General features: G+C 58.2%; 3 protein-coding genes across 4 annotated transcripts in view; 1 reads left to right on the top strand and 2 right to left on the bottom strand.

Moving 5' to 3' along the window:
• Positions 1–2,675, top strand: part of SPEN (spen family transcriptional repressor) — a 51,125-nt gene extending 48,450 nt beyond the window's left edge. Inside the window, 2 exon segments of the mRNA XM_063317357.1 lie at positions 802–960; positions 1,550–2,675. Of these exon segments, the coding sequence (XP_063173427.1) occupies positions 802–960; positions 1,550–1,681 (291 nt within the window). The 3' untranslated portion in view covers positions 1,682–2,675.
• Positions 2,676–2,947: 272 nt separating this feature from the next.
• On the bottom strand, positions 2,948–12,674 carry ZBTB17 (zinc finger and BTB domain containing 17). 2 transcript variants are annotated; one of them, XM_063317359.1, is made up of 15 exons: positions 12,568–12,674; positions 11,862–12,068; positions 10,808–10,987; positions 9,576–9,740; positions 8,914–9,039; positions 8,163–8,440; positions 7,368–7,510; positions 6,720–7,020; positions 6,523–6,610; positions 6,268–6,384; positions 5,094–5,214; positions 4,572–4,702; positions 4,198–4,413; positions 3,792–3,881; positions 2,948–3,501 (listed from the first exon to the last, which is right to left on the bottom strand). In XM_063317359.1, the coding sequence occupies exons 1-15, from the start codon at positions 12,572–12,574 to the stop codon at positions 3,236–3,238; spliced, it is 2,436 nt and encodes an 811-aa protein (XP_063173429.1). In that variant the 5' UTR covers positions 12,575–12,674; the 3' UTR covers positions 2,948–3,235. The 2 variants fall into 2 exon arrangements, with proteins under 2 accessions (XP_063173429.1, XP_063173428.1); XM_063317358.1 differs by lacking the exon at positions 12,568–12,674 and adding an exon at positions 12,218–12,369.
• Positions 12,675–13,753: 1,079 nt separating this feature from the next.
• Positions 13,754–17,452, bottom strand: HSPB7 (heat shock protein family B (small) member 7). Its single transcript, XM_063317325.1, has 3 exons — positions 16,669–17,452; positions 15,720–15,853; positions 13,754–14,534 (listed from the first exon to the last, which is right to left on the bottom strand). The coding sequence occupies exons 1-3, from the start codon at positions 17,435–17,437 to the stop codon at positions 14,349–14,351; spliced, it is 1,089 nt and encodes a 362-aa protein (XP_063173395.1). The 5' UTR covers positions 17,438–17,452; the 3' UTR covers positions 13,754–14,348.
• Between the last annotated feature and the right edge of the window lie 1,671 nt (positions 17,453–19,123).

The following is a 19,123-nucleotide window of genomic DNA, read 5'->3' as shown; positions in this document are numbered from 1 at the left end:
AAGCGCTGTGGTCGTTAAGTGAGGCATCACGTGAGTGCACCTGATTTTATGACCTTTTTTGCCACGGTTGTTAAGTGAGACATCACGCGACAGCGACTTGTGACCTCCTGCCATTTTCCCCATTGATTTTGATGGGAAGTCAGCTGGGAAGGTTGCAAATGGCGACCACATGACTGCAGGATGTTGCAGCTGTCGGAATTGCGAGGACCGGTCATAAGTAACTTTTTAGCACTGTCGTAATTGAATGGTCCCTAAATGAATGGTGGTTAAGCGAGGACTACCTGTAATGATGCAAAAACTCTCAACAAGAAGTTCACCGCTCTGCAACAGAAAAGTACACCTGTGTGGTGTCAGGGAGAGTTCAGCACATCCACCTGGTGCAGTGGTGACTGTTGGGCAAGGGCTGGAGAAACCTGGGGAAAGTTCAGCTTTCAGTCTCTGAGCCTCATCCTTGATTTCCCTGTGTTTGCAAGGTCAGTAAGGATGTGTGTGGCAGAAAGTTCCTGGTTAAAAAAGGAGCAGTAAAAAGATAACGCCCAGCCACAGGCCTTCTTCACTCCTGCCCAGTTTCATGCAGAATGATAGGCTGAGGTGTATGGGGGGAAATTACATCTGCAGGTCATAGAACTAAAGTTCTGTGCCAGGAAAACGAAACCCTTTTATCCTGGCAATTACGAGGCTGCCCATTTTCTACTCATCTGTGTCAAAATGGTTCCAAGGTTGTAGTTGGGCTGCAGGGGGCTTCTGGTGGTGCCCGAGAGAAGCGATACTCAGGCCTGGAGGCCGTGTCTTGTCTTCCAGGTGGAGAGCGACTACTGCCTGCTGCTGGCTCTGCCCTGTGGCCGAGACCAAGAGGATGTGGTGAGCCAGACCGAGTCGCTCAAGGCGGCCTTTATTAGCTACCTGCAAGCAAAGCAAGCTGCTGGCATCATAAATGTTCCCAATCCAGGCTCCAACCAGGTAGGAAGAGAAGGAAAAATGGGGCTGGGCTGTTCCCTTTCTTGAAAACAAGAATGTGTCCCTGGCCTGCTTGAGCAACTGGGAAAGGGAGGGTGGAGCAGAAGACAGTTCCTTGAAATCTGGCCCTTTGGGCAGTCCCAAGCAGAGCCGGAAACCATTTGTCCGAGCTGGCAAGTCTGGAGCGTGTATCTTTCGGGGGCTCCAGTTCTCAGCCTCTTCTCTGAGCGAGCCAGCCTTTCCAAATGAAGGGCCTTGTCAAAGATCGGGATCCCCAGAACCCAGCTGGGCAAGAAGGTGCAGCTCAGCAGAAGGAACTGTAACGGCCCAAGGCCCCCCTTCAATTCCCCATTAGGGTCATTGCCAAAGGAGTTACTCCATGCAGAGACTGGTCTGTCCAGTTTGCAGGACTCCTGAGCTCTTCTCAGTCTCTGTGGCAGGGGCAGTGCCCACGTTGGCCCTCGGGGTCCCTGCTAGGCCAGGGCCACGGCTCCGCTTGCGCTCGTTTTCCCTCTGCTTCCTAGCATGGCGTGCCAGGCAAGCTGTCCAGGCTCAAGGGGTTCACAGTTTCGCCTTTGGTTCTCTCTTCCAGCCTGCTTACGTCCTACAGATCTTCCCACCTTGTGACTTCTCGGAGAGCCACCTCTCCCGGCTGGCGCCGGACCTCCTTGCCAGTATCTCAAACATCTCTCCCCATCTGATGATTGTTATTGCAGCTGTCTGAGTGACTCAGCGGAACGGACATTGCCCTCCCTGGCCCTGCGGCAGGAGGAGAGAGAGAGTGAAAAAAGGAAGGAACTGGATCCTCCCGTCCCCGCTGGGCCTCGATCAAACCCTCGCAGGGTGGTGGTTCCCACGGCCTTGAATGTTTACATACGGGCTTTTGCGAAGATGGACTTTGGAGGCACCCCAGAGGCAGATGGAGCCTGGGCTTCTTGTCTCCTATGGGGGAGACTAAAGGAAGCCTGTTTTTTTTAATTTGACAGCTAACTATAGAAAACGAGGAGGAAGAGGAGGAACCAGAACTGCCTTTGCACTAAATTTGCGACTTTGGACCTTTGCACAGTTGAAGAGTTGTTGTGGTGTGCCGGATGGATGTCTCAGTACACACACACCAGCTGGCGGTGTGGACTTCAGAACACAGGACCTTCTGCTCCGGTCTGTGGGTCGAGGAGCATTTCTCCCTCTCGCTCGGATCTCCAGGAAAAAGCCCCCCCCCCCCCGCCGTTTCTCTTCTCCATCCTGGATGTACAGTTTACACTGAAGCAAAGCAAAACCTAAAAAGGAGAGCTATTTTTCCTTCTTGGTGGGATACGCAGGACTCCGTGGGTGTGTGTATATATAAATATATATATATATATAAAATATATATATATATATAAAATATATATATATATATATAATACTGACTCGAAAGAAATCTGATCCCCACAACATACTTTTTTTTTAATCTGTGCCAAAAAAGATGTGTTTTCAAAGAAAATCTTATTTTCATACTCCAACTTTGTATTTGTCACTCATTTGTAAGTGCGCTTCATTCAGACACGGGCTGCCCCGCCTCTGCTCAGCCCGTGGAAGGTGTCACCCACTGTACAGACTTTCTATCCGCCTTCTCTGGTCCTTCTTCTCCTAAGACTTAATTTATGGAACTGTTTTCTCAGCGCAGTTTTGTTTTGTGTGTCCATTGGATTACAGACTTTATTAAAAAAGACAAAGCATTCTGGTGTTGACGGCTATCTGCAGGAAAGTGGGGGTGCCTAGGCTGCTTTTGGCAAAGTGTCGCTAACCTCCTTACCCCTTAGTGAGCAGCAGCTGCTTCTCATTCTGAGGCAGCCAGAAGCCTTAGCCTTTTCCCGGGATCTGACAGAGCAAAAACACGCTTCAGGAGACAGTCCCTCCTGCGTCAGAAGGCCGTTCTGCTGGCAGACCAGTTGAAGAAGAAAAGTTAGGGAACCTTGGCTGAAGAAACAGAGTTAGAGCTCAGCCAAGCTAGTTTGTAATTTTAAACATAGAAAATAACAGCCTTTATTTCTTCTCAGTATTAATGCAGATGTAGTCTCTCCAATACAGAAATATTTTTTTTACATCAGTCTTATGTAGCACTCGTGGCTTTAAATAGCAGTTTGTGAGTGATGCCGGAAAGTTCAGAGAGGGGGGAGGCTGCGGCTGGTTGGAGCAGAGCCCTTCCGGTCCTTTGGCGGGGGACGGGGGGTGCTCCCCAAGCTGGCGCAGGAGTTCTGCTTGGGGCATCAGTCTCGAGGCTGAGCAGCATCTCCTGTTACTCTCCAGCCTGTGGCGGTGCCTCTGGCAAGGCTGGTGATACCTCGCTCCCGTCCCGTGCCCGGAAGAGTAGCTCCCCAGAGGGGATGACCTGCTCGCCGTGCCAGGCGGTGGTAGCGCCGTATTGTTGGTAAAAGTCTGTGTCCGCCTGGAACATGACCAGGGCTTGGGCCGTGTGGATGCGCACGTGCTGGGCCAAGCTGTTGGCGTCCAGGAACTTCTCTCCGCAGGAATCGCAGGCGTAGAGGATTTGGGTGTTGGGGTCTGGAAGGACAGCCAGGCGGGAAGACGGAGTTTCTGAGCACCCTGTCTTCCCCCCAGTTCCCTTTCCTCCAAATATCCACCCTGAAGCCAGAGCCCACCCCTTTGACTAAAAGAGTATTTTCTGTTTCAGAAGCAGCTTTCTGCACCCCTTTCCTCTCAAGGTCACACAGGAGGGAAAAGGCCAAGCCAAACCTTTGCCTGGGAGGGTGCTGCCCCCCGTGGCAGATTTATTTTAATCAGCTCCTTGGGAGAGGCGGCCCCCAGAGGAAGCCAAGGGGTGGCTCACGCACCTGCCTCTTGGACTTGCTTCACGGCCTTGGTGATCTCTGCCTTCAGCGCTTCCGTCTCATCTGCAATGACTGGAGCTGCTACAGGAACGACTAAGGAGAGGACGCCCGGTCACGATCGCTCCCAGGTACAGTATGACTGGCCGCTCGGCCTCCCCGTGGAGCAGTCACCCATCCCCAGGGCTGGGAGGAACTGAAAGCGGTGGGATGTGGGGCGAGGTGGGGAACATTGGACCAAATTACATCACCCCTGCCTCCCCTTTATTAGATCAAATGAGTTTTGACTTAACTACTCCGTTTTTCAGATTTCTAGAAATGTTTCATTTGCCAGTGATGTAAAACAGATTTCAAAGGCCTCAGCCAGCCAGACTGTCAAAAAAAGTGGGGGGAGCAGTTTCCCTCTCCTCACCGGTGAGCTGAGTGACTGCCGTGGCGGCCAGGGCTTCTGTGGCCAGGGTCACCATCTCATCTGAGGCCACAGTGACAATGTTGAGCTCATCGCCTTCACTGGGCTCCAGGAGCTTCATCCCTGCTTTGCCTTGGTGGACCGTCTTGACGTGGGAACGGAGATTATCCACCCGGTTGAAGCCCCGGCCACACTTGTCACACAGGAATGGCTTTTCACCTGTGTGGAATTGAGGAGGGGCTCTGTGAGTGTGGCGGGGCGGGGCGGGCCTGCTGCTTCCTGAGCTGCCCAGGACTTGCTCAGGGGCGGAAGGGCCTCCGGTCTGGCCAGCCAGCTAAGAGCTCAAGCGGAGGGTGAGGCCGATTCCTGCTCCTCACCTGTGTGGATGATGATGTGCTTGGAGAGATCACCCACGTTGACAAAAGCTTTGCTGCAGACGCTGCACTTATGAGGGCGAATGTTGTCGTGGTGGCGGATGTGATTGGCCAGCTGGCTAGACTGGACAAATCTGCAAGGGAAGGCAGACGGGTCCCAGGATCACAATCACCAGGCCGGTGTCCCGGTGCCTCCCAGTAACTCTGCTAGGTCCATATTACCTGTGCCCGTTCTGCAGAGGCTGAGGCAGGCCTAATTCTATTTGGGCAGGCATGCGAGTGAAAGAGCCCCGGGCAGCTCCCCAATTCATAGCAGTGACTCTGCACCAGCCCAAACCCTGACCAGCCAAGCGCCTGCCAAACGGCTAACTGACGCCATGGCCGCTCTTCCTCAGGAATGGGAGGAAACCCCAGTGTTCAGTGTCATTCCTCCGCTGAAAGGGAGGACCCAGAGAAATAAGAGCTGACAGACTGGGCAGACCAGGAGAGGTGGGGGGGGGGCAAAGCTTGCAGGTACCCCCTCACCTTTTGCCACAGCGTTCACAGACGTAGGGCTTTTCCCCGGTGTGCTGGCGCACGTGGGCTATGAGAGAGCTGGCCTGGGTGAAGGCCTTTCCGCAGATCATGCACTGGCAGGGCTTCTCACCTGGGGAGAGAGGAGTGCGTGTGGCAGCCCCCGTCCCGACCCTTGGGAGTTGCCAGCCAGTCTGGCGGAACGGGTGCCCAGGACAGCGAGCAGCTGCCTGTGTGTGGAAACATGCGCTTCATCACTACATGGATTAATATCCGTTTTGGGGGCCAAAACTGGGAGATTTCTGCATTGTTCAGAAATTTAGCAGAAAGAAAAAGAGATAAATGTAAAAGAACAGAAAAGTGTTTTAAAGAAATTCTCAAAATATCTAATGCTTCAAAAGAAACATTAACCATGATAGTGGATCCAGAATATGAAAACTGCAGTGAGGAAAATAAAAGATTGTTTGCATTCTCCAGAAATTCTGTGCCACAAAAGAATTTTGATGAGGATAAAAGTGGAGATTTCCACATTTTTGTCAAAAACGGAAAGGTTCAAAGTAGAAGATTGTTTGGGACACACATGAGACACAAGTGGAGGACTTTTGTTGAATTTCTCAGGATTACAGCATCACAAACCAACAAGGACCAGAATAACACAAATATATTTTGAAAAAATAAGTAAATCTAACCTCAAAAAGAAACTTATTTTCAGCATTATTGAACCTCCCACAGATAAGCTGAGTTTGGAGAAAAAGGGTTTTTCCCCCCCGTTTTCAGAAACGTACCACAAAACTTAAGTGTTTAAAAATCTGGCTGTGGCTATACAGCTTTGGCGGATCTTGAAGAAAATCCTTGACTTGGATGCTAGTCTTGCCTGCAGGCCAGACATCCATGGGCCAGTGTGCCCCTGCCCTTCCCAGCCCACCTGCCTCTAGAGACAAGGTTGGCTGGCAGGGATCCAGAGCAGGGGGTACCCTCAGCCAGCACGCAACTCCTGACTGGAAAGCTCAAGGCGCCGCTCCCAGGTTGGTGGAAACCTGCCTCCTTGCCATTAAGCGCCAGCCCCAGGGGTAGAGAGGGTTCTTTCCAACATCAATTGGAGACCTTGCTGGAGCTCTGGAGGGCCGACGCTGGTTTCCTCAGAGGCCGCACTTGCCCGGCTGCCCGCCCAGGGCCCGAGACTCACCTGTGTGAATGCGGACGTGGCGCTGGAGAGCTCCCGGGTCAGCAAACTGGCGCTGGCAGTGCACACAGATGTACGGTTTCTCTCCACTGTGGATGCGGAGATGCCGCTTCAAGTTACCTGCAGAGAGGGGAGGGGGCCGGCAAAGCCGCTTGAAGGCTGCCTCGGTGCCCGGCCCAAGCCAGCCTGCTTCTAGGGCAAGCCCTGCCCACCTCTCTGGCCTCCCGGGCAGTTGGCCCTTGGCTGAGCCCCCCGTACCTGAGGTAGTGAACTGCTTCCCGCACTCGCGGCACTTCAGGGGCCCGTCAGCAATGTGGATCTTCAAGTGGGCCTTGAGGTTTCCCACCTGCCGGCAGTCGCAAGAAGCTGGTGGTGAGCACGTGGGCCGCCATACCCGCACAGCTCTCCACTCAGGCAGGGCCTGGCGGGAGGAGGTGGCCCTGCCCCCTCCTCACCTGGTTGAACATCTTCTCGCAGTGAGGGCACTGGTGCTCTTTGTCAGTGTCGTGCGTTTCGAGGTGCCGCATTTTGGAGGTCGGATCGGAGAAGGAGCGGCCACAGTAGTCGCACTGGTAGGGCTTCTCCCCACTGTGCACCAGCTGGTGGCGCTTCAGGTTGCCTGAGGTGGTGAAGAGCTTCCCACAGTCCTCACAGCGATACCTGGCCTCTCCCGTGTGGCGCTTCTTGTGCAGGTTCAGCAGGCTGATCAGGCGGTAGCTCTTGCCACACTCCTCGCAGCTGTATGGCTTGAGGGGGCTGCAGGGCAGGAAGAGGTGCTGACCACCGCAGCCAGCATGGCCCAGGGGCCCCGCAGCCCCCCAGAGAGCCGCTCGGCCGCAGGGCTAGAATGGGCAGACAGCGAGGACAGGCTCTGTGAATCAGCTTGCCCCAGAGACCGCAAGCAACCCAGGCTGGGATGGTTCCAGGCTTTCTTGGCGCAGACTTTGAGCCACCTGGGCAGAGCGCATCAGCCAAGCAGGCCCAGTGGGACTGGCGTCACACAGTCTCCCTCCAGTGGCTGCAATCAGCAGCTTGGCCTCTTCTTTGCTAAGGACGGAAGGCAGTCAGCTGGAGCCCCCTTCCCCCTTCCCCCACCATCGCACCTGTGCGTCTTCTCGTGTGCTTTGCAGGCCGCGGGGTCAGAAAAGGCTTTGCTGCATTCTCGGCAGGAGAAGGGCTTCTCTCCGGTGTGGATGCGGATGTGGCGTTTGAAGTTGCCCGTGTGGGTGAATTCCTTTCCACAGTCCTGCAGGAGGAAGGAAAGGCACTGCTGGCCCAGCCTCACCTCCAGCGCACCGCGCTTGGGTTTCCCTGCCGAAACCCTTCCTGGCCAGCCCCGTGCCCCTTTGCCAATCCAGTGATGCTCAGGGCCTCAAGGCAGCCCTCTCCTTCCACCCTCTGCCAAGGCAAAGGAGAGACCATCCATTGTCAGCTGGGGTTTCTCTTGTGCTGAACTCCAGGAAGGGCACAGGAAGAATCACAAATGCCAGCTGAAACCTTTTCCCAGGTTGCGGGGGGAGAGCAACGAGGGTTCGGTCTTGGGGCTGCAAACTCGTGAATGCTCGCCCAGAGCAGTGGCTGAGGAGACCGGCCAGATGTGCCTTCCAGGAGGGAGGAAGAGGGCCTCCGCCCCGTGTGGCCCATTCGCCCTTTTCACTGGGATGGCAGCTCCAACCAAGCAAGGGCACCGCTGCCTTCTGCTCTCGCTGACTTTCCGCCTGAAGCTGCCAACCAGCCAGGGGATGTCTTGCTCCCACCAGAGGAGCTTTGCCCCCACACTGTGGACCCCACCGCCCAATGCTTTTTGCTGCAGCCGGCCGTCCCACGAATCCAATGGTTTGGGATCAGCTTCAACCTGTCTGCTCTCTTCTGAGGCAGTTAATGGACCCACAACTCACCTCACACTTGTGGGTCACTGAGCCGTACGTTTTCGACTCCGTCCTGTCACTGTATGTTCCGGAGCGCAGTAGCCTGGCTTCCCCCGCGTTCTCCTGCCCAGAGTCGGTGCCCCCAGACTCGGCCTCCTCGGGAACACCGCCATTGGCCAGCCTGGCAGGTTTGGGCTCGGCTGCCTCGCCGTTCCCCTCCGCCTCGGAGGTTGGGTCTTCCTCCTCCTCCTCCTCATGGCCTTCCAGCTCCACCTCCGTCTCGGCAGGGACATTCAGCGTTGAAGGCTCTGGAGGAGCAAGGAGAGAGACTAAGCTCAGGGAGAAAAGAGGCAGCTGCTTCCCCGGGCTACCCGGCACCATCCGGGGGCCGACTGCTGCCTCCTTTTCCATGTATGTGCCTCTCCCAGAAATTGCGACAGAGAACAGCCTGCCTCTTCTCTGAGAAAAAGGTCCCGAAGACCAGCTCCAGAAAGGGAAAAATAATTACTGGAACCAGAACGCATTCCATCCCCTGGTTGTTTAATTATTGTGCCCTCAAGTCTTAAGTCACTGGAGAGATTGCCTAGATCACCCAATGGAGGCGGGCGGCTTTGCTTTTGGCCGTTGCGCATTCGGCACAAGAGGCGTCCTGTGCGTAGAATGTCCCTTCCACTATCATTCCATCCCCTGACCTCAAAACGTTTTGCACCCCTGCCTTGTGTGCTTCAGTGTGGCAGATTTTTCTCTCTCGGTGACCTCCCATCCCTGCCTCGGTGCTCACCAGGCTCCCTGGCCCTGGAGGGGAGAGCTCTGGGGCTGCGGCTGTTTTCTCCTCCGGGGCTGGGAACGCCTGACTGCAGCTGCTCCGGCTGTCTGTCGCTCACGTCTCCCCCCGCTTTGCCTGCAGCTGGAAAGAAGGGGACCGTCACAAAGAGGGCGGCACCCGTAGGAAGTAAGCCAGCTTGCGGAGCAGGGGATCAGGGAAGAGGGCTTTGGGAGAGGCAAGAAAATGAGGCCACTCTTGGGCAGAGCAGGGAAGTCTCCTGAGGTCTTGTAGAATTTTAGCTTAGGGAAAAAAGCAACCGGAAATATTTAAAGTCACGGCAAACGGAGTGGGGTGTCCCTGTCTTAATGGCAGACCCAACAGAACTGTCCAAGGAAGATAGTCAGTGGGAAATCTGGGGAGCTTGGAAGAAAAGATCTCAGGCGGGATATAGTTAGTGTGGAACTCGCACCAGCATAATTTTCAGCTCCAAGGGTAAGGAAGAAGCAAGACCTATTTGAGACTTAAGTTCTGTTGAGACTTGGAAGAAACCGGCAAGGGACAAAGCTGCTGCTGATGACGCTGATGAGAATGCCTGTTCTCCAGCACCTTTCCCACCAATCCCACAACTGCACTCCCCATGCCCGGTAGGTGATCGAGAACAGGCACTTGGCCCTTACCCAGCCTCTTGCCGGCCACGCTGTCCACCTCTTCCTTCAGCTCCTCTGCAGGATCGGTCACTTGGGCCCGCTGGAGGCTGCCAGAGGAGGTTGGCAGGGGCTCCTCACGCTCTCCAGGAGCTTCCGACTCCACCTTGTGCCCACTGTTGGTCGTTTTCTCCTGCCCTGGGATGGCAAGGGGAGGAAGCAAAGCCAGGCATGACTGCCCACAGCTCAGCCCCAAACCCAGCGAGCAGCTACAGTCAGCAGCAGTTTCCTTCCCCGCAACGGCAGCGGCTCCGAGGACTTTGTCCAGCCTGCCACACTGCTTCCTGCGGTGGCTGTGGTCGTCACTGGAGTGCAGTCTGTGGCCTGAGGGCAGCCATTTGCAGACCCCTGCTGAAAATTCAGCCTCCCCCGCAAATGGGCCCTTCCTGTCCCCACTTCCTCTGGCACCGCGCTGGTGTTGAGCCTTGACCGCATGGAATGACGCCTTCTGGCCTTCCCAGGACATCTACAGAGAACTAGTTCACAGGCAGAAAAAGTGGGCTTCTACAGTCAATCCAGGATGGCTGGTCCTGGGTGGCCCTAGCTGCTCGTCACAAAAGCATAATTTTTCTGGCTCAATAGATCCATGGGTCTTCGTATAACGATAGATCGCAAATTTCCAGCACATAAGTCAGATTCACGTTTGCATCTTTAAACCATATTACCCCACCCAAAACTATGTTAACAAATTTAGGAATCCCACACCAAAAGAAAACCAGAGTGGGCAAGCCCACATTGTGTGTGTCGCCTCCATCGTTCTATGCTTCCAACGCAACGAAGTCAAGGGTGCTTCGAGGCCAGGAAAGCAAAGTCAACTCCTGCTCTGCTGCCCTGAGGAAGCTCCCTCCAGCCCTGAGGATCCAGCCTCAAAGCAAGGAAGCTGGATCGTACGCGCTGGCAAGCATTTGTGCTGCTGGCACTTCCCAGTGTTTTCCAAAGGCCATAGCGCTTTCGGCTTTCCGCAGGGATGAGTAGTTGGGAGTTAAAATTGGGAAGCAATTTCCCCTCTTTCCCCCCAAGCAGAAGCCCCATTCTTAGGACGTATCACTCACCCCCCCCCCACGCACACACCCTGTGGAAAAGATGTCCCCTCAAACTGGCCAAAGGGTGGCTCAGCTGCAGATGCTTTCTGGGCCTCGCCCGAGGCTGCAGCCTCCCTGGAAGCAAGGAAGGGAGGTGAGCCCCACAGTAAGAAAGCTCCCTACCAGCTGCGGCTGGGATCTCCGGGCTGGCTCCTGCTGGTGCCGAGAGGGCCCTCAGCGTGTTGCAGGCCTGGACGATCTCCTGCATCTGAAGGAAGCTGCCCACAGCCAAGACGTCCTCCACGTTCTCCGAGCTCAGAGTCAGCTTGGCCGTGTACATGAACTCCAGCACCTGCTCCAGCCCTGCATCGCACACCGAGAGGGTGAGTGAGTGCCAGGCGGCAGCCCCAGATGCAGCCCCTCCCTGGCTCAGGACGTTTCCGAAGCACAGAGCTGACTTTGAGGTTTGTATCGGCCCCCTCCCCGGCCTTTGTCAGTGGCCAGCCAGTAAGCGAAGGCCCTGCCAATGCTGCTGTAAGCTAGAATGCCTGGAACCTGGGAGGCTCCCTCTAGCTCCCACAGCTACTGCATGGAAGGAGGGAGCAGGGGCCACCTCACCCCAGGGTGGGCCCCCGAGGCTTGTGTCCTGTCTCTTGCCAAGGCTGTCCAAGTCCTCCAGCTGGCCCCTCGCCACGGCACCCTGTACATCATCCTGTACCTGCAGGTTTCCCCTGCAACCCACCTGGTGACCGGCTGTCACAGATCAAGCCCCGCCCCCCATGAGCTGCTGACTCTTTCATGTCAGCATACGGGATACGAAGGATCCATTCCGCCAGTCCTGAAGCCAGATGCTTTTTAAAATATTTTGAGAAGGAAAACAGTTCCACTCTCCCCTCCTTCAGGCAGGAGCTATGGCAGAGGCATGCAAAATGGCATGCTCGCTCAACGGGGGCCAAACTATTCTGGCTCGAGGAGGGAGACCAGGCACATTCAGCCCCTCCAGAAAGAGCGGCAGAGCAGTTCCAGCACTGCATTAGACCTGGGAGACCCTCAGCCACAGAGGGTCTCTGGGCGCGTGCACTCTCTCTCCCGGACTTAAATCTACTTGGGGGGGAGGTGGGGGTCCTATGCCCTTTTACACCCAAAGAAAGGTACAGGAAAATAGTCTAATAAAGAAAGCGGGGGAGGCGTGGGGCCGCTGTCCCAGGGTCTCACTTCCCACGCAGGGGGGTCCCACCTGCCGCGTTGCTGATGTCCAGGTGCACCACGTCCTTCTGGTCCACGAAGAGCATCCTGAAGTACTCGCTGCAGGCTGCCAGCACTGCCTTGTGAGCCTTGAAGTCGATGCCGTCCACCACGAAGGTGCAGTCGCACAGCAGGCCCAGCTGCCGCTGCTGGTTCAGCTGCTCCAGGACTTGCTGGCTGTGCTGCGGGAAGTCCATGGCTGGGGAGAAAGGCGGCAGGGTGTCCCGTACAGCCTCGCCCGGTCCTCCGCCTCGCCCTGCCCCGTCGACCGCTTGGGGAAACCGCGAGCGAGAGGCTGGATCCGGGCTGGGCCCGGAAGACCCCTGGTGGCCTCCTAGCCTCGCCTACCCTGGAAGGCTGTCGTGCGGCCGGCAAGAAGCGGCCCGCGGGAAGACTGCATCGCGTACCCTAACCCTAACCGCGGCAAGGCTTCCGGCGCGGCCTGACAGCTGCCGTGTCGCCCGGCCTTCCCGGAGCCCGTCGGAAGGAGAACCGCAGCCGCGCCCCGGCCCTCCGCGGGACCCCGGGGGGCCCCCCGCGCCGCGGCCTCTTCGCCCGATCTCGGCGCCGTCTCGCCCCGGCTCCGGGGACAGCCGCCTGCCCCGGCTTCCGAGCCGCGGCCCCGCTCCCGGCCCCCGGCCCTGACGCTGGGCGGGGGAGGGAGCCCGCGGGCGCCCCCTGCCCTCCTGGCCCCGCACCTGCCATCCCAGGCGCGTCACATAATCCCGGCGGCGGCGGCGCTCATGGTGACACGGAACAGACAAAGGGCGCCGCCATTTTGGGCTCGGGCGGAAGCGGCGTTACCGCGGCCGGTGCCCTCCTCCCGCCCGGGCTCTGCGCGCAGGCGCGCTACGCCTCGCGCGGCGTCGGGGGCGGCCCCCCGAGTCGGGCGAGCGCGAAGGGCCGGCCGCCATGACACCAGAGGCAGCCCGCTGGGGCCTCATCGGGCTGGGCTGAGGTAACCGCGGCCGCCCTCGCTCCTCCTGAGGGGAACCGCCCCGGGACGCTCCTCAGGCCGGCCCCCCTCCCGGCACCGGCAGCTGCGGGAGGGCGCGGCGGCCTCTGGGCTGGTCCCGTGTTGCGCCAACACCGCGCCGGGCTGCCGTGTGGATCCTGTAAACAGCCTCGCCCGGCCAGGTGTCGCCGGCGGGCAGGGCGGGGGCCGGCAGAGTGGGCAAGGCCCCGGGCGCCCCAGACCCTCTCCGCAGGGGAGGCCTCTCCCGGGGACCCCGCCTTCCGCGGGCCTTCCCCTCGGCTGGGAGCGCGGCCGGGCCTTCGAGGGGAGAGCCCCTGGCGCGCCCGCCGTCTCGTTCGGAGGCCGCCGGAGTGCCGCTTCTCCTCCCGGGGAGGCTCGTGCTCGGTGCAGTCGCGGGTCTCCGCGCGCGCGTGTGAGTGCGTGACGGCGGCTCGCCGGGGCGGACCCGCGTTCTCGGCCTGGGCCAGCGATGCTTCGGGGCCTCCCCGGCAGCGCCCCCGCGGGGCCGTGAGGGCGTCTGGGTCCTGGCGGAAGGTTTTCGGGCCGGGGCGGCGGCTTTGTCACCCCCCCCGGGCCGGGCCTGAGCCGCGGCTGCCCCGAAGCGGGCGAGGGGAGGGCCGCTTGCCCCGTCCGCAAGAGCCCCAGGGCGGGGCCGCCAATCCCTCGTCCTTCGCCGGAGGCCTCGATCGGCCTGCCCGGCCTCGCGGGAGAGGCCTCGGTGCCGCCTGTCCTTTGCCAGGCGGGCCTATTTCCAGAGCATGACTCACTTCTTCCCCGTTCGCGCTCTCTCCCGAGTGTGTGTGTGTGTGTCTGTGTGTGTTGGATGCAACACAAGGACAAAAGTCCATGCCTTGTTCCTGCTTTCTCCTCCTCCCCCCCAGGACATACGCATTCCCTGAGCCAAGGTGGGGGCATGACTTGCAAGGGAGTCGCTTTGTATAATTAAAGTTTAAATGTTTATACATCTTTTGTTTCTCCTCAACATTTTCGTTAGTGGACGTAGCTGGATCTGACGGGGAGCAAAGGCAGCAGGGAAGGGAAAATAACGAACTAGCATATTAACATGTACCATTTAAACCTCCTGAATGTTTGGACAGTGTTCGGTCCTCCTAAGCACGTTCGTCAGAAGCAAGCACTGTGGGATGGACTCCCTACCATATATGCTTCATATCAACAACCTCCTCTGTTTGGGGTGGGGGAGTATTTCCCTTCAACGTTCATTGAATTGCTGGCCATAGAATTGGAAAGTTCAGCTCCAGCTGCCCTCCAGCTTTGCTGTTCCTGCTGGCAAAAGCTGTGGCATCCTTTCTGTTTCCAAGGGGGGAAGGGCAGCTTTTGCCGCTGGGCTCTTTGCCGGCATCCCTTTGACCTTCAGTCACGGATAACAAACCAAAACATCTCGTATTGACGAAGGAGAACACCAAGGACAGATCTGCTTTCCACCCCCACCTGCCTAGCCCGGCTCCCTGCCCGCTTGCCTGCCCGCCCAAACCACTCCAGAGGTCATATTTTTATCTCAGTCCGGAAGGTCTGCTGCACTTGCTCTGGTGGTTTGGCCGGGCCTCTCCTCGCCTTGATGGTCAGGGAGCCGTCTGCCCCCAGGGCGGAGGTGACCGACGTGGGGTCCACATCTTCAGGGAGCTGGCACTTGTGGGTGAACGTGTTGACGATGGTCCCGTCGGCCGCCAGCTGTCCGTGGGAGGAAGGCAAAGAGACGGCGGTTAGGGCCCCGAGAGTTTGCCTCGTGAACTTTGACGGAACTCGCTCTTCCCAAGGCTCAGCTGCCTGGCCGGCAAAATAAGGTGCAGCCTGTCCCTGAACCTCTACTAAGGGGGGTCTGGCGACCCTGCCAAAACTGAGGCAGAAGCAGCTTGGCCCATGAAGCCCCCTTCTTCTGCTAGATCGGCCTCTGGAGGAGAAAGGCCTCCCAGAGTGCATTTTGGTCAACGTGGACCATCCTGGATGTGGTGTTCCCACGTAGTCTGAGGCAGGGCCGCAACAGGCCGGGGGGGCAAGCGCGGCATGTGCCCTGGGTGCCACAATGGGGGGTGCCAAAATGAGCACTGGGGGGGTGTCACAATGGGTGCGGAATCCATGTTTGCCCCAGATGACACAGACCCTAGTTGTGGGCCTCATCCGAGGGGCAGCCGGGAGGGGGCGGGGAGCTTCCTTCCTCCCCAGTCCCATTGGCTGAATGTCTTAAGGCAGCAGTGACTGCTACTGCCAGAGTCCCTTGCCTGCAGATGGTTTTGCTCCATTAAATCCCAAGGTGGCCCATCCAGGGCCTCTGATGGGGTAGGGGGGCACTTCTTAGAGGATATCAGCAAGTCTTGCAAACCAAGGCAATCGCTGGTCTCTTGCGTGATACCCCGGCAAAGGGGAAACCAAGAAGTTGGTCGGTTTGTTTGTTTGTTTGTTTGCAGCTTGTTTCTGCCGTGAATTCAAAAATCTGCATTATATGTTTGGTTGCTGTTTGCAGTATAATTATAATTCCTAAGTTTCTCAGGACCAATACATAATAAATTATAAACTGTCTCAGCATTATTTAGCTTTTAAGGGAAAAACAGGGCTCTGGCACATGAATCTTTTTCCATTTACAAGGAAACAATGAAAAAAGTACAAGTTTATAACTCCCTTTTCTTGTTAATTTCTGCAGCGCACGAGAGAGTGATACTCACATGATAGGCAGAGAACCTGAAGTTCAGGGAAAGAGATTCCCCACAGCCATGGGTCTGAGGAGCAGTGCCTCAGCTTTTCTCAGCTGGGCATTTTGGGGATGCCCCACCCCTCAGCCCCAGCCAGACTGCTCAGCTCTGCCTTAAAATGGCTCCAGTTCTCTCAAAGAGCGGGGGCAGCTCAGCAGCAGCCACTCACCTTCTCAGCACGGACTTCAATCTGGTTTTTTGATGTGGTAATAATAATGTCTTCAGGGGAGAAGTCACTGACATCCACCGCAAACTGGTACGTATCCCCCAAGGTTTTGATGTTTCCCATCCCACCAGCCCGGCCTGTTGGGGGAATAGAAGTTCCGTGAATTCCTGAGTCTGGCACCGGGACATATTTGCTGGCGAAAGGAAAACCTCAGGGCAGGATGCTGGGGCAACCAGGCTGCGCTTGCTCTGTTAGGCCTCCCGGGTGGCTCTGCTTGCAGCTGCTGCGCTGGCAGGGCCAGGGAGGAAGAGCGGGCTACCAGTCTGGGCCCTGAGAATCCCACCTGGTGGAGGCGGTGGCCCCATCCTAGGAGAGTGCAGACTGGTCTGGAGCGTGAAGCAGCCTGAGGTTGAGTAGGACCCCAAGGGCCCCATGGCCAACACGCTCCCTAAGTGACGGGCTGTGTGAGTTACACTTCACGCCATCTCTCCACCAGATCAACTGCCCATTCCCCCCTCCCTCCCCCCCGGATCCCTGGATCTTTGCTAGGTCTGTTCCGATCTCCACAGTGGCCCTGTGGCTCAGAGAGAAGAAAGGAGAAGGCCGAGCTGTCTTTGCGTGCCCTTGTGGGTTGGGATGTAGCAAGTCAGGGGTTGGTGCGCTTGTGAGAAGACCCCTTCGTGCTCCTTCACCTTTAACGACTGCAGCCAGGCCATGTGCAGGGGGGATGTCCTGGGGCATGGTGGTAGCACCTGGGTGCCCGTTGTCCTGGTAACACAGTTGGTGCAAACCAGACGGGCTTTCCCATAAGCAGCCGAAAGATGGGCACCTCCTCCCTGTGGTCACTTGGCTTAAAGTAGAGCCTCGACCATGGACCTGGCTGGACGAGAGCTAGGTGGTCAGGGGCAGACTGGCTCAGAGGTTGCCCGTTCAGCCCTCTCTCCCCACTTGCCTGAGAAGCTCCGGGGCTCTGGATGGGGCCTCAGGAAGCCCCCCAACGTGTTGTCGAACATCCCATGGGCCTTCTCCATGGCGCTGGCCGCCTGCCTGGTTGCGTCCTGCCCAGAAAACAGACAAGGGTACTGAAGGTGTGAGCTCCGAGGGGGCGGGTGTCCAAGCAGATCAGCGCTGGAGAAGCCGGGACCCTCCACCCAGGCTCGTCTTCCTGCCTGCCAACAGGGAGCAGTCGGCGCGGGCCTCCCCTCTGGAAGCTGTGCCCAGCAAGTCTCACCCGACAGAGCCACCAGGAGCTGCAGAGCCTTTAAAAGCCTCCGAGCCGCTCGGCCGCCTTCCAGGGCTTTTGTCAGAGAGTCTAAATTTAGGGTGTCCTGCCGGACGCCGCCAGCCAGCACTTCTGGAAAGCGTCCCACCTGCAGGGGCTCCAAAGAAACGGAGGTGGGAGGGAGGTGGCGATCAGCATTCTGACGCAACTGGATCATCCGCTGATGGGCAGCAGGACTGGCCTTCCCGCAAGAAGGGGAGAACCGGCTGGGAAAGTCCCAGCGGGCGGATGGGCCCTGGGGAGAAGGGAAGAGCCCGGGCCCGCTCCCTTCACCCTCCCCCCCCAGCCCAAAGAGAAGAGGGCCCTGTTCTCCCCTGCTGGGCTTGCCTCCCAGGCGGCTCAGGAGCCAGGCCCAGCTGCTCCTGCCTGAAATGGGCCTCTTCCGCACAGGGTGGTGGTGGGAGCGGCCCTGCTGGTGGGCATCTCTGGCACAGCCCATCTGCGGAAGCTGGCCAGGGGCTGCTTGAAGCTAAACACGGCTGCTTAGTCACCATACTCTAAGGGCAGCCTGAGTCATTCTTGACCCCGGCAGCCTGGGCCCTCTGGCACCCTCCTTTCCTCCCCAAAGAACAAGCCGAGAGTGAGGCCAGCATGCAGGGTGCCACCCCCCACCGTCAGCTTCGCCCATTGCCCTGCAGCCATTCCAGCCCTTGGCGCCACCTCTCGAGTGCTGGGAGCAGGAGGGGGGCCGGGGAATCCCTGGGGTCTGCAGACCTCCTGGAAGCCGCTCTCTAGGTCTGAGCCCAGAAGTTCTGCCCCATCTGGAACTTCAGGGGACTGTTTGGGGAGCACCTGCTGATGCTTCCTGAGTTGGGGCGTGTTTCGTGCCTTTGCTTTCCTTGCTGCTGGAACGGCCCTGTGTGCTGACCGCGGAGCACATGTGCTCAGCCTCTCCTGGGGAGTGCTCTTCCCTGGCAGCAGGCCAGGGCCCCCGTCACCTGTCCCCTCCCCAGAGACTGTGCAGTTACAGTGGGGCGATTGCAAAAAGGTGCCGAGTGGTGGCCTGCCCGTTTTACTTGCTGACCCCAGAGGGGTGGGCTCCAGAGCACCCAGGCTGAGTGTCCAGCCAGAGGGGGGTCTTCCTGAGGCTGCCAGCCAGGCCTGGTATTGCAGAGTCTGGCACTGCTCCTGGCCGGGCCCTTTTGGGAGGCAGGGGTTGGCCCCTTCCAACAACTGGCCATTCGGGTCTCGGTGCTGCAGCCACGAGGGCTGACCTGGACCTTGGGAGGTGAGCGTAAACTGGATTGTGACTGAGGTCCTGTGACCGAAAGAAATGACCCTCGGGGGTGTGGTGGCAAGTTGGGGCAGCCAGCCAAATGGGGCGGGTTGCCAGCTGCCTGCCCGCCCACCCCACCCACTTGGTCCTGCTTGGTGAGGAGGCCGGCTCTGGCTGGAATGGGCTTGCTTGCTGGAGGGCCTTTCCCAGGTCCCAGAGAGAGTTCTGGATGGTTAGAGGTCAGGCAGGCAGGGCGGGCAGTGGGGGAGAGCAGGGAGGGCCAGGGAGACGGGTCTGTGTGTGCCTGGACCTGGCCAGGAAGACACAGAGGAAGCGGGCTCTGGAGGAGTCGCCCTGATCCAGGAGGAGCAGGAGTCTTTTGCACACGCACGCACACACGCTTGAGCCGGCTGAGCTGGAGTGAGTCCCCTCCGCACAGGTCCCAGTCGGGGCCATTGGGGGCCACCAGGCCTGGGCAGCTGGGCCGGTTGGCCTGTGCTGCAGTGAAGGGAGGGAAGGAGGGGGGAGACCCTGGCTGGTTTGGGCTGAGGGGATGTTCATGGTGCCGCCTGTTGCCTGGATTTGACGCTCCCTCAGGCGATGGAGATCCCAGCTTCCTAGAAGAGAGCGGAGGTTGGGCCCCATGGTGGCTCTGCTGCGGGTGGAGCATCTGCCCTTCGCAGGCTGGCAAGTTGTGTGTGTGCGCCACGCCAAGGACTGTCTTGGGGAGGGAAGAGAAGGGGGGGCCCCCTTGCGTGTGCCCGGGGGCACTTTCCTTTCGGTTTTACCTGTTTCAGGGCTTTTGCGTTCTGGGTTTCAGGGAAAGTTTGGAGGTGCCTCCTCAGCTCCTTCCTGCGACTGAGATCGGCCAGAGGGCGGCAGCGGGTGACTCCCCTGCCTTGGTGCTCT

This window comes from Candoia aspera, chromosome 18, assembly GCF_035149785.1.
Source record: "Candoia aspera isolate rCanAsp1 chromosome 18, rCanAsp1.hap2, whole genome shotgun sequence".
NCBI classification, from domain to species: Eukaryota; Metazoa; Chordata; class Lepidosauria; order Squamata; family Boidae; genus Candoia; species Candoia aspera.
This window is presented reverse-complemented; position numbering and strand designations above follow the sequence as displayed.

Bases quoted from the DNA above. Each gene is read 5' to 3' on its own strand.
- ZBTB17 (XM_063317358.1), bottom strand. From the start codon at position 12,269: ATGCAGTCTTCCCGCGGGCCGCTTCTTGCCGGCCGCACGACAGCCTTC. The intron at 9,040-9,575 runs GTAAGGGCCAAG...CCTTCTTTCCAG, and splicing joins CGTGGCCGGCAAGAGGCTGG to CTGCAGGCAAAGCGGGGGGA. The intron at 3,882-4,197 runs GTGAGGAGAGGG...TCCTCTCCTTAG, and splicing joins GGCAGTCACTCAGCTCACCG to TCGTTCCTGTAGCAGCTCCA.
- HSPB7 (XM_063317325.1), bottom strand. From the start codon at position 17,437: ATGGGCTGTGCCAGAGATGCCCACCAGCAGGGCCGCTCCCACCACCAC. The intron at 15,854-16,668 runs GCAAGTGGGGAG...TTCCCCCAACAG, and splicing joins AGAGCCCCGGAGCTTCTCAG to GCCGGGCTGGTGGGATGGGA. The intron at 14,535-15,719 runs GTGAGTGGCTGC...TCCCACGGACAG, and splicing joins TTGAAGTCCGTGCTGAGAAG to CTGGCGGCCGACGGGACCAT.